General features: G+C 38.8%; 1 protein-coding gene across 1 annotated transcript in view; it reads right to left on the bottom strand.

The window, feature by feature from the left end:
- LOC147633172 (agamous-like MADS-box protein AGL11) overlaps nucleotides 1-11,245 on the bottom strand; it is a 31,347-nt gene extending 20,102 nt beyond the window's left edge. The window contains exon 1 of the mRNA XM_086805815.1: nucleotides 10,740-11,245. Within this exon, the coding sequence (XP_086661941.1) occupies nucleotides 10,740-11,089 (350 nt within the window). The 5' untranslated portion in view covers nucleotides 11,090-11,245. The remainder of the gene's footprint in view (nucleotides 1-10,739) is intronic.
- Between the last annotated feature and the right edge of the window lie 2,466 nt (nucleotides 11,246-13,711).

Genomic DNA, 13,711 nt, shown 5'->3' with positions numbered 1-13,711 from the left:
AAGTATACAAATTCATATCATAGACAAATAATGTGCAAGTGCAGCTGAGTGTTGTCCCTAAAATATGACAATTTGGTGACTTCAGTGAACATGTAACTGGGCTACCTGCTTCTTAATTTTGAGGACTTTGGTGCAATGCTTATGGAGGAGTAGATGTGTTTTAAATATAGAGATGGTAGTAATAGTGCATTCTCTATAAAGACAAAGAAAAGAAAGAGGAAGGGCTCCAATAAACCCAATGCTTCTGAGAAGAAGAAATCAAATGCAAAGTGTTTCTAATGTGAAGCCTAGTCATGTGATGAAATCAGGTGCATTGACTCTTTGAAGCCACTTTAAAGCCCTTGAAGGAGTTCAAGAATAGTGTTGAAGAAAAACTAGAGCTATTTATGATAATTGAAGAAGTCTATGCAAAGGTAGAACATTCCTCTGAATCTGTCGATGGTTCATAGATCATCGATATTGGAGCGTCCCAACATATGATAAAGTCTGTAGGGAGATTCCATCCTAGCGGCTGAGAATGATGCCAGATTCCTAGGCATGGGGGATACCGTACAATTTCTTTTGTTTCTAGAAATGGTGATTTTAAGAAGTTGTTTGATGTCCTTTATGTGGTAGACGTCAACACAAAACTAATGCTTATTTTTATGTCCATAGTTTACCTTGACTTGAAGCTTCTCATCATAAACACAAGCATAATGTCATAGGGATAGAAATCTTATAGGGAGAGGAATCTGACACAATGACTTGTATGAGCTATCAACTTTCATAGCTCGAGTTGATATCAAGACAAGCAAGCTACGACATGAAAGATTTGGACACATGAGCTTTGTAGTCTTAAAGGAGATGCAAAGGTCTAGGATTGTGGCACATCTACCAACATTTTTTGAGATGTCAAATATATGTGAAGCTTATAAGATGGGAAAGCAGCATTAGGATTTCCACAAGAAAGGAAGAATTATGCAAAGGCTCATGTAGAGCTTATACATGTAGGTCTTTGTTGGTAAAATGTCAACCACCACATTGGGTGGCTTGTTTTAATTCTTATTATTGCTGTGTGATCGATGACTCTAATAGGAAGATGTGGATCTATTTTCTTTAGGATAAGGCTAAAGCTTTTGAAAAAGTCAAAATATGGCATAACTTGGTAGAGAGTAATACAAAAAAGACTAAAAAAAAGGTGGAAGAAGTTTAAAAAAGAGTAGTGAGGAGAGGTAACATCAATATTTTATAGTTGTAGAGATTATGCTTAATAAAAAATGAATACATGTTTCATTTTTGGACCGAGGTAGTTTAAAATGCATATCCTTAATAACAAGAGTTACGTAAAGGCATGATACCTTAAGAATCTTATTTGAGTAAGAAACTTTGAGTTACATATTTCAAGACATTTGGATATGAATATTATTTTATGCATATTCTTGACTCATCTAAAAGCAAGTGTATCTTCTTGGGATTCAAAGAGTAGGAGGTGTATCTTCTTGGGATACAATATGGATTCAAAGGGTTACTAATTATTTTTTGCATGTTCTAGACTCAACTAGGACCAAGTGGATTCCAAAAGTAGAAATAGTATCTCTTTGGGATATAGTTTGGAGTTAAAGTGTTACCAATTATACAACCTAGAGACATTGTCATGGTGTGGTGTTTGAAGAACACCCTCATTAGGTGGACGAGAATGCTTTATCACTTAGGACACAATCACTCTCAAGAAATGTCCATATCACGTGCCTTAAAGCACTTATATATATCGCCTTTTTAAATTTGTCACTTATTTTAAAGGACCCTCTATTATATACAAACTCCTTTTTACAAAAGGATCTAATGTATATATAATACATTTATCCTTGCATATTTTTTATAACCCCTATACAAAGGAAACCTATAAATATACTCCTTGTATACTGTCAGGCTAAAATCTGAGAGGATTTTTTGGTCAGTGTACATATGGTGCGTGTGGTGTGTGAATAAAATTTGCCCTGAATGCCCTGGCAAGTGTACAGGCCGAGTGTTTTGGTTGTGAGCTGGAATATGCACGTGTTTTTTTGGGAGAAAATGCTGGTGATCTGGGAGTTTTATTGCATCAGTATGGTGTGCCGGTGGTTGCTAAAAGCCGGGTACCGACTGGAGAATTGACGGATTCAGTATGATAATGATGTTGATGACGAGGATGCAGGCAACTCTCGCATTTATTGGAAGATTCGGCGCGGTGGTATTTTCTGGAAAAGTATAAGGGGAAGGGGCTCTTGTAATAGTAGTGGTGGCCATTACTTGGTGGTTTGGAGGCTTTTAAAAATAAAATAAAATATATATAATATGGCCAATTTAGAAGGCCACATGGAAGGAAAAGGTGGCGGCCAGCTTTGCTTCGAGAAGGTGACAGGCGCTCTGAAAAACGGTGAGGAGGCCCTACGTATCAAGGGAGCAGAGGCGTGTATGGTTTGAGACGCCAGACAGGAAGGCGGCCGTTTTGAAGGGAGCCGGGTGCAGTAAGGGGCTGGCGAAAAAGATAAGAAGGTCGCCCTGTTGTAGTAGAGGCGATCGGGCGAAGAGTGCAACAGGCGTGAGAAGTGGGTCGTCGCCTTGCGAGTGGGCTGCAACGCCAGGGGGGTTGTCGCCTTGCTAACAGTGAAGAGCCTGAGGTGCAGGCGAGTGGCTGCCCTTTGTGTGTGGGGGCCTCGTATGGTTTAGTGTGAGGCACTGCAGGTTGGAGAGTGGAGGCGACGGCTGGCTGACAGCGTAGAGTTGGTGCAAAGAGGCGCAGCTGCGAAGCGCAAGTGTGAGGCGCTGCTGGCGAGGACAGATGAAGGGTGCGCAGCCATCAAGAGTGCAGAGGTGGTGGGCCTTGTGTGGAGACAACTAAAGGGCTGGAGTACAGCCATGTGAGAAGAAGGAAAGGCTGGTGTGGGCCTTGTGTGTTGGATATAGAGGGGCTGGTGAGAGTACAGAAAAGGCTGCAGGTCTCTTGGGAGAATGTCTAGTGTGGGCATCTGGAGAGACAGCGCAGAGAGGGCTGCTGTTTGGAAGGAACAGGGTACGTGAGATGTGGCTTTGGGCTAGATTTCTGAGGATGCTGCGGCGGTGAGCAGTGGGTTGTGGTGTTGAGGATTGTGCGAGGCTCTGGTGGTTGGTGAGAGTGCTGGTCACGACATACAGAGAGTGGGAGCTGCTGAGTGAAGGTTAGCTGGTGTGGGCGCCTTCTGGAGAGAGTAGCTGGTCTTGTGTGGGCGGTGATTGCAGGCAGTGCGTGGATGCTGACCAGAGAGAGAGCCTTGGGTTTTTGTGTGTGTTGGATGCAGAAGTGGTGCTGATGTGTGGGCTGGAGACAATGGGGCTCGCCTACGACAATTGGCAGGTAGCAGCAGACAAAGAGTAGCCAGGCTACAGAGGAAGTGAAGAAGGGTTGCTGGTGTGGGCGCCCTCTGGAGATTACAGGGATTGGGAAACAGAGGCTTGGTCGTCAGACGCAAGGGTGTATTCCCTTGGCAGTAAATCCTGGCCAGAGTCCTGGTCTTTGGTGTATTTGCTGTGTTTATACAGAGTGTATGGTGTTGTGTATCTTTTTGTTGAATGATCATCTGTCCTTCATGGTTCTGAGCTGTCTTATGGTGTGGGTGGGTGGCGAATGTTGAGAGAGTTTTCCAGCCGGTGGCTGGTGGTGCCCCGTTCGTGGTAGTTTTTCCAAGTTTGGGAGGTGGAAGGGCTATAGAGGCAGGTTCTTTCTTCTTTTTTTCACCTCACATATACACTGTATATGAAAATATTAGGAGAGGAGAGACTTAAGCTCTTGCAAGCACATATACACATCACAACAATGCATAAGACACGTAGAGAGAGAGTGAAAAGAGGTCTCAAAAGAGACTGAAACCTTTTTCCTTGTTGCTCTCAAAATAGGTCTACAAAAGATAAGTGATGAAAACCAACATAATTACTGAGTACTATGTACAATCGATCTATAATGTAAACACGCTAAGTAGGTGAGTTGGCATGACAAGTATCCTATAACTCAGTTAGACTAGGTAGGTGTACTTTAATTGTAGAATCATCAGCGAAGATCTATCGTGTCAACTACCAAATGCACCAATGTTGTAAAGGTCTCTGTGCTCATGTATATGAGATCAACATCTCATTCTCTTTGGTAAGGAGATAATGGACCTTTATCCATGCATGAAACACTGGGTTCTTGGTCAATTGTCTTCTACTAAGGTTGTTTCAATGGATGACATGCAACTCCATATCTCCAAACATAGTTACATTCTGTACTTATACTCATCCGTTCAATACTTTCAATACGTATCGTACTGGTACCATGATTTTTATACACGTACTTTTAAAAAAAAGTTTAAAGTGACTAGTCACTAATAACTACTAGTGAATACATAATATGTAGGTCGATGTTGAGGAGCTCGAGCATCGCAAACAGCAACATACCGAGGAGAGTGACATAGTATGTGATGATCTAGAGGAGATATATAGATAGCTTCACAAAGAGCTTGAGGACATTGATAGATGAGTCACTCAAGATCAATATCAAGCTCTCATGACCACTTCTCTCACATCTTTAGCTCACGAGCATGCCAAGGGGAGTAACATAGTACGTGATGAGCTAGAAGAGATATATAGACAGCTTCACAGAGAGCTCAAGGACATTGATAGACGAGTCACTCAAGTTGAATCTTGAGCTCTCATGATTACTTCCCTCATGTCTTTAGCTCAGCAACATGTCAAGGAGAGTGACGTAGTAAGTGATGAGCTAGAGGAGATATATAGATACTTTCATAGTGAGCTTAAGGACATTGATAGACGAGTCACTCAAGCTCAATCTCGAGCTCTCATGACCACTTCCCTCACATCTTTAGCTCAGCAGAGTTTACCTTCCATCACTAAAGGCACCAAGGTGTAGTGTCACATGCAAAATATTTGGGAGTCTTCTTTCAGCCCTAAACACCAACCTGGAACATGATGATGCAAAACACATACAAAAGAGAGAGAGAGAGAGAGAGAGAGAGAGAGCGATAGCTGAGTATTCATCATATTCTATATTACAAAAAGATACATACAATCTTGTAGCCCTTGGATGCCTTCATGAAAAGGTGTAAACGCTAATCTAGGCCTATCTCTAAGACTCAGCCCAATGCTCGTCTGAATGGTCTAAACGATGAGCAACTAATGCCTTTCATAGGCCTTCGAAAGTCCTAGTAGACTAGCCAATTGCTAGTTGGCTAGGTCCCAAACAAAGTATTTTCTAAAATACTGAGGCCGACAGGTCTTCAAAGCTTTCATGCGCTAGCCAACAACATTCCATTGTCTTCCACAAGTCACATGCCCATATCAGCAACAACAATTTCTCCAAAATCAGATTCAAGTCTAGTTCTTTTATTGGTTGCCTCTTCAGGATTAGCTTTGGGATTAGCCAGTGCATGGCTTGCACATGACACTCTTGGTGCACATTCAAGAGGGAGAGCCACCAGAGCAACCTGTAGAGGTGATTGAGAGCACTAGCTACTGACTCTTCCAGAGGAGAGACCTGGACCCTCTACCATTGTTGAGGAGATGTCTGGTGTACTGATGTACAAGGTGATGTGGTGAAGCGAGAGGAGCCGCTATATGATTTTGATGGGAATCTCCTCACAGATGGAGACTACTCATCATCCTCATCTTTAGTTTTAGATGATGATGAGTGAGTGGTGACTCATGAGACTTGATTTATTAGCTAGTATCCTTGTGGTGATTGGTCGCTCTTACTAGTTAGTAGTTAGCATATCAATATTTATTTTAGTAGTGACCATTGACTAGTCACATATTCAGCTTATAGCTACTAGCAACTAGCCTTGTAATTTCATGATTTATGATCAAACATGTATGATGTCATTATTTTGTGGCGGCCATATGACTATTGGCATTTGTACTAGGATTTCAGATTCAATAGGACTTCATGTTGTATGCTCGTAGCTCATTTGACATTTGTAGAGGATAGATGTTTGAATTCAATTATTTTTTGCGCAATTTTGTGTACCAATGTTGCCAAATTATGAATGGTTTATAATATATGTTTTTTATTATATATACATTAATTTAAAATAGTAAACGTACTTAAAGTACTTATCTTGATGCACACTTTACGTACTCATAAGCATACTGTACCGTACCACATCGTACCTAAAGTACGCAACCACTATGTCTCCAAGTAGCTTAAGTAACCAAGACACCTCAAATGTTACCATCGTAGCATCCCTATACTCTTCCTCTCTACTATTGTTGGATACTCTTGCTGCTTCATACACCACCACTCCCAAAGGAAAATATTGACTTACTGGCCATCGTATCAGCCCTATACTCTTCCTCTCTACTACTTTTGGATGCTTCTTGTTGCTTCATGTAACACCAAATATTAACTTGCTTGCTCTGGTAGATCTTCTGTCCAAGATGCTACTAACCAATTTGCATAAGCGTATCCATATACGTGCAACAATTTTATATACCAACCTCATAATCAATTGTGGATGTCACATAACGTAGTGTGAACCTCACACTATACAAATGCGGACTCTGAGGGGAAGTTACATAAATTGGCTCTCTAACCTAACTATGTAGTTCATGTATGGCGTGGATCATCATATAGATCAAGATGCCCACTATCTTCTTATAGATAGTGTCATTCTCCAAAAACTCACCGACATTTACACTCAGCTTTCCATTTTGATCCAACGGTACCAAAATGGGCTTATAGCTAGCCATATCATGTTTGGAAAACATGTACAATGCATACTGTCTTTGTGGCCTTAGATGTCTTGATGATCTCAATGCCAAGAAAGTATTTTGGCTCACTCAAATCCTTCATATCAAACTTCTTCTTCAAGAGACCTTTTATATTCTCAACTTTCTCTTCATTGTCATCCCCAACAATCACGTCAACCACATAGATAGTGTGATAACCACTGCTCTTATAACTCTTTTTCACATAGAATACATGATTAGCATTTTCCATATGAAAGCTAATGGTGATAAGATATTATGCAATCTTATCATGTCATGCTCTCGATGCCTGCTTCAAGCCATACAAGACTTTACATAGCTTGCATATATAATCCAGGTGATGAAGTCTCTCTCGATCCACTCAATGACTATGATTGCTGGCATGTATTCTACACAATCACCTGCTCTTGTGCATCAGCCCTAATCAAGTCTTTTGTAGCAGCATACCAATTGATCTTCATTGTCTTTGTTATGTCTAAGTTGTTGATTTACATGAGACCGACACTAAGATACCCTCAATAAGATCACTCTTTTGGTTAAGATAGTGGCCACAAAAGGTGACAAGGGACTTAGTAACTCCAATCAAGTCAAGCTCTATCACACCACTAGATGAAAACTCAACATGATCAAGGTAGAGGCAACTAATCTCAAAGAAATCTCAGAGCCTCGCGAGGAAGATATAAGGCATGTTCCTAAATACTTTTAAGTTCCACAACATTAGGGACATAGTAGTACATAGAAAGAGGGCCTAAAAAATCTTAATTGGAGAGCCTAATATCTCGTTTTGACTATGAAAAAGTAACTCGGCCAAGAGATTTCTAGATAAAGATTAGATAAGAAATGTTATTTTAGAGACGTGTATTTGCTCTTTTCATGGATGTTAATAATACTTGACAAACCTACAAGGAGGAAAAGACAGACTTGTTAACATTAAAAAACACCATATATCATAAATGCTAAGGGCTAATAGGAACTTTCACTCTAAAACTTCAAGTCTTGCCTTATTTTGATAAATATTTTAAATCAAAGATGTATGGTCACTAGAGGCTACTAGGAACTTGCACTCTAAAACTTTAAGTCTTACCTTATTTTTCATCCTTACTTTGACAAAGTATAGAACTTTTTATGGGTCCTTTCAAAGTTTAACTTTTTAATATAAACCAAAATTTAAATTTCTTTTAGAATTTTTAAAAGTAATAATCAAGACTCTTCATGATATTACATTTTTTTCTTGATACCATTATCAAAATATTAGTTGTAGGAAACAAATGTATCATTAATGTAATAAAAATCAACTTATATGCTCGGGAGTTTCAATGTAAGTAAACCTTCAGTATCACGTGCGTTTAAGGAATATTTTAAAAATCCCTTATCTATGAAATTTTCATGAATAAAACATACATTTTTCTATTCAACCTGTAAATGTCTCCTTTAAATGGTACCCTTCTCGATGTAAAAAAATGTGTAAAAAATAGATTTTAAAAATCCCTTTTGTTCAACCCACATGCTACACTTACATATTTACGAGTGACCCCCTCGGGCTTATATAAGCTAGGTTATCAAAGATATTAAGGAGACCCAAAGTTCCATTAAGTTAGATAGATAATACAATTCTTACTTCAATTCCTAAATGTTCTAAAGTTTAGATATGCATATAAATATTGGAGACCCAGAGTTCCATTAAGTTGGATAGATAATATGGTTCTTACTTCAATTCCTAAATGTTCTAAAGTTTGGATATGCATAGTGAGTCAATTGATACCATGATTTATTTGCCCACATCAAAGCTTAGTCTCAAAAATGTTTTGCAAAATCATATTAATTTTTTGTCATTCTATATGTTTAGCAAGATTAGGATCTTCCTCGCAAAGATGAAGATGAAATATCTTTATTAATCAAGATCATTAATAGTACACATACACATTAGAGCAAGTTTGAGCTCATTTTGGGACTATTGAGGATATCAAATGAGAATATTCCTTTAAAAATGGAAACATGAAAAATTTTCAGCAAATCAACTCTAAATATGTCAGAGTTTGCATTTTCAGAACTTTCTCTCTGGGAGCTTTCCGATGATATATAGCATGATAGGAGTTGGATATGGAAAGGGAAAGGTACCGAGAAGATTCTTTTCTTCTCCCAAAAGATTCACCCACGGTAAGAAGAAAGGAATATTCTCGGTACCTTTCCTTTCCAATGTCCAACCCCCATCATACTATATATCATCGGAAAGCTCTCAGAGAGTAGGCTCTGAAAATGCAAACTCTACCAGATTTAGAGCTAATTTGCTGAAAATTTTCCATGCCCTCATTTTTTAAAGAGTATTCTCATGTGAAATCCTTAGAGGGTCCCGAAATGAGCTCAAACTTTTCTTAATGTACTTTTAGTTTATCAAGTTCAAAATCAAACTGTGCTCTTTTGTTTCCTTATCACTTAGTCTTCAAGCTTCTTCATGATCCATACATATAGAATGATCACAACAAAAAAGGCTAATTAAATAGCATATTCATATTTTCTTTAAAACATTCTGCAAAGCTAAACCATGACTTTTTGTGTTAGGAGCCATGGCTAGCCACACATCTTAGCTATCCTACTATTTTTTTGATTACTCTCCAAAATAGAAAACCACACTTGAGTTTTAACGCATCTCCATGTGTATATGTATGCATGTAGATGTGGGTGTGTGAATGCATGGACACTACACACATGCCAAAGTAGTTAATAAATAGAATTAAGTGTTTGAAGAGTATCTGAAGTTCTTTTTAAAATTTAAGTTTTATCCAAAATAGCTTCTATCAAGTAAACTGATTCTTATTTTTTTGGACTTTTTCCTAATCAAGGACTTGCATTGAAAGCTACCTTTAAGCATAAGAAAGTCAAGTTAGGAAATTGCTTGTGATCGTACTTCTTATAAAGGGTAGTCAAATGATATGCCTTAGACTCGAGTGTTTTTTACTCTAGCTCCTTAAAATATCAAAGTTAAAGTGCTCCTCAACATATGAATCTTGTTTGTTGAAAAAGGTAAATTTGTAATCTTACTCAAGGACAAGGTAACTATTTGATACGCACAAATTATTTTATAGCCTTTTGGTATGATTACTAGGTAAACACACACTTAACTAGAATTTTAGAGTCATTGGTATAAGTGATGCTAATGTATCCACGAGATTATCCTACAATTTAGCACACGCATCACACAGGATGGGTGGCCATTGTTATTGCTTGAGAGTCCTTGATGGAAATTTCAAGACCTTCGATCTTTGCATTGCCTCTATGAATCTTGTAGAGCCTTTACAGCTATGCCTATGGAAGATCCTTACATAGGTAAAGAGAAAGGCAACTTTAGAGCCATGTCTAGAGTGGAGATAGTTCTTGAAACAACAACGAGATATGCCTATGGAAGATCCTTACATAGGTAAAGAGAAAGGCAACTTTAGAGCCATGTCTAGAGTGGAGATAGTTCTTGAAACAACAACGACTACAACCAAGAAGGTGGGAAAAAACGGCCAGTTTTTAAATCAATCCCTAGCAAAGCACATGAAGGTAAGATATATTGTGATAATCATGACATGAAGGATGATCTCGAGAACTAGCTAACGATTGGTTTGTCTTCTTCCGTACATCTTTTGTACTCACCTTCTTCAAATGAAAAGCCGTCGTGATCTTCTTTCCTCAAGGGTTCGATTCAGTCACATTAGAATACACATAAATACGTCCATACATGTAAGTAGTAAGTATGTATGTATGTAAATATACATATAAATACATGTATATATAATATAAATACACATACATGCATGTGTGTATCATGCAAGATGTACGTACACAAATGGAAAATTGAGCATATACATGTATACGCGTGCGTGGGTGCTTGCACACACAGATGACCACTGAAAACTTTAGCAAATAGCCTCCTATACATCCAGGGTAGCGCAGTGAGACGCCTTCAAGAATATATGAGAAGCTTCAATTTGCAGGAATTGTACCTGGAGCTTGCGTATTCGAAGAGTTTGCCGGTGGCGGAGAAGATGATGAGGCCGATTTCGGCATCGCAAAGAACAGACAGCTCGGAGGCTTTCTTGAGGAGCCCATTCCTACGCTTGCAGAAGGTGACCTGGCGGCTGGTGGTGTTATGGATTCGTCTGATCTGGATCTTGCCGCGAGGGCCGAGAGCAGCAGGAGCTGGGTCGGGCACATTAATCTTATGCTGCAGCAGGTCCAGGCAACCGTCGTCGTGGTGTGTGTACTGGGTCTCCGCGTGATCGCGCTCTTGTACTTGCACTGCTGGAGAAACTGTTGCGTGGGCATCTTCAGCTGGAGCTTGACCGGCTGCCATTCTTCTTAGCTGTAACGTGCACAGGGAGAAATTATATCCCGAGAAGATACAGGCTATGCTTCTAATCTACTTATATCCCGAGAAGATGAGGAGAAGAAACCTAACAAGCCAGGAACAATCTCCACACATCTCCACAGGAAAAACAAATTAAGCCTCGTGCATTATTACAGCACCGCTTTTTTTTATTATAACAAAATTAAAGAACGCTTCTTTACTTGGAAATTGCATCCATGATCCCATTTTCCATTATTTATAAATTTCATGAAAATAATAATGGAAAATGGGATCATCGACGGGAACAGTACCGCCTGAAAACGAAACCTGAAGCTTTTCTTCTTTTTTTTTTGCTTCACTTTCCCGTTCTACCCACCCCCAGTACCACCATTCATGTCTCTTGTACCCCCCCCCCTTTTCTCAATATTTTTGACATTGCTAGAGTACCACACCGCACCACCATTCATGTCTGTTGTACCCCCCCCTTTTTTCCGATATTTTTTACATTGCTAGAGGACCACACCGCGTGCATGGACATTGATGATTCTTAAATTCAACAAGAAGCCTCAATCAGTTTCTACAAGGAAAACAAGGTATAAAATCCAAGATAAGTTCATTGTCGCCTTCGGCCTTAAGTGTTCGGAAGGCTGTAGGTAGACGTTCACCCCATTTGTACTCCGTTCTTCCGCCTTTAATATTGTTATGAGGCGTACAATGTACATGCCTATTTATGTGTCTACTTTATAATTGGTCTTACATACCTTAATGTGTCCCCTTAGGCAAAAGATCATCAATCATGGAAACCTCAGGCAGTCGTCAATTTCTTTTATATTGGCCACTACTAGAATGGAGCAAAGTAGTCCATGTAGACCCGTCGTATACTCTACAAAGTGAGGGCAAGGTAACTATCAGGTGTCCACCCGAGGATCGAACCTAGTACCTTCATGTTACAAGCCACCCCCATCAACCGCTAGAACAAGCATCCAATGTTAAATAACCCTCGATTTTGAGGACTTTCCACTAACTCCTCTTAACCCTTCACATAATGGCACCAAAAATTTTTGCCCCTAAAAAAATTAAAAAGCCTTCCAACCCACTCTTTGTCCTTCTACTACTACTACTACAAGTCGTCATAAACTCGCTTTTGAGGGATTATTGATTCATGAAAGCATTCTTAAATTTTCAAAATAAAAAAATGAAAGTATGAACAAGCTCCTAAGTGAGACACAAGTGTAAAATCATAGGCATTTGCATTTGTATCACAAACCACAGTGGAGTACAAGTTTCCAACGGTCTTTTTAAAAAGAATAAAAATGTCACACCCTCTATTAATACATTAGCATCCATACCTGTATATTTTCGTTTTGATTAGTAAACAAAAAGGATACAAAAGAGTACAAATATGAATGTTATATTTACTATTTTTGTAAAGTTTATGTTTACACTCTTTAATTTGCGGTCTAAATCTTGACTTGTATCTATTTGTCATGAGGAAAATAAAGGCATGGTTTTTCAAATGTTCCTCGCTTATATAATGAATTACAATTAGTTTATACTTTCAAATATATAAAAAAGATAGCATCTCATTCACAATCACATAAATCAAATATACAAGAATAGGGAACAATAGAAATTATTTACAATCAAGAAGCATGTGCCTTTAGTCATTCGAGAAGATAAAAAAGTTTGCACACCAAGGTCACCACAACACTCGAGAATAATCTTGATCCATGTGACCACTCCCAAGCTACCTTACTCCACACTCGCCCTCACACTCGTCCTCATGTCATTGTGTGCAGACACTCTTTGAACCTCCATACAATATTTGTCACACGTGCACTTGTATCTCTGCAGGGAGTCTTTCAACCTTTGTAACGAATTTATCATAATTGTATTCTGTGTAGAGAGTCAATCTTGCCTGTGTAGAGGTCTTATCACACTTTCACTTACACTCTCACTTGTGTCTCTACAAAGTCTCTTAACAATTCATCATATTCTCACCTCCATAGAGTTCTCTGCTCAGAGGTTCAACCATAATCATGAGAAAAATAATATAACTAACAAGACTATTTATCTTTATCTTGATCTCAGTCTCGATCTCGATCTCCTTCTTCATCATTTTCTAAGTCTTACTCGCACTCATATCACGTGAGTGAATCAATCTTGATCTCAGTCACAATCTAGATCTCAATCACCTATAAACTCATAAGGAACACATGTAATATATATCTCTCTCTCACACTCTCTTATTAACATCCATTTCTCTTTCTCATAAAAATATGAAAATAAAAGACCACACTTCTACTGTATTATGAAAAAGAAATTACATGTATAATCACATCTCAAAACATAATTTATCTATCAAGCATGCATATAAGAAAACAATAGGTTGAGAGAGTGTACTTCCTTTTCAAACGTGTTCTTTCTTTTTGCCGAGGTGTCTTAGTCTTGAGTTTAAATTGGAGGTTTGGAGCATAGTCTTGCAGTAGTCATAAGTCCAAGGTCAGGAAACAAATTATACTCATGTTTGTACATAAAATACTAGATCAGGCCTCCCTGAACTATAACTCCCAGCAGGCCACTTTGCAAAGACTCTTTCAACCTCCATAGAGAATTAATCACACTCGC

This window comes from Cibotium barometz, chromosome 12 (assembly GCF_041138505.1).
Source record: "Cibotium barometz isolate CiBa-2024 chromosome 12, ASM4113850v1, whole genome shotgun sequence".
In the NCBI taxonomy this organism is placed as follows: Eukaryota; Viridiplantae; Streptophyta; class Polypodiopsida; order Cyatheales; family Cibotiaceae; genus Cibotium; species Cibotium barometz.
This window is presented reverse-complemented; position numbering and strand designations above follow the sequence as displayed.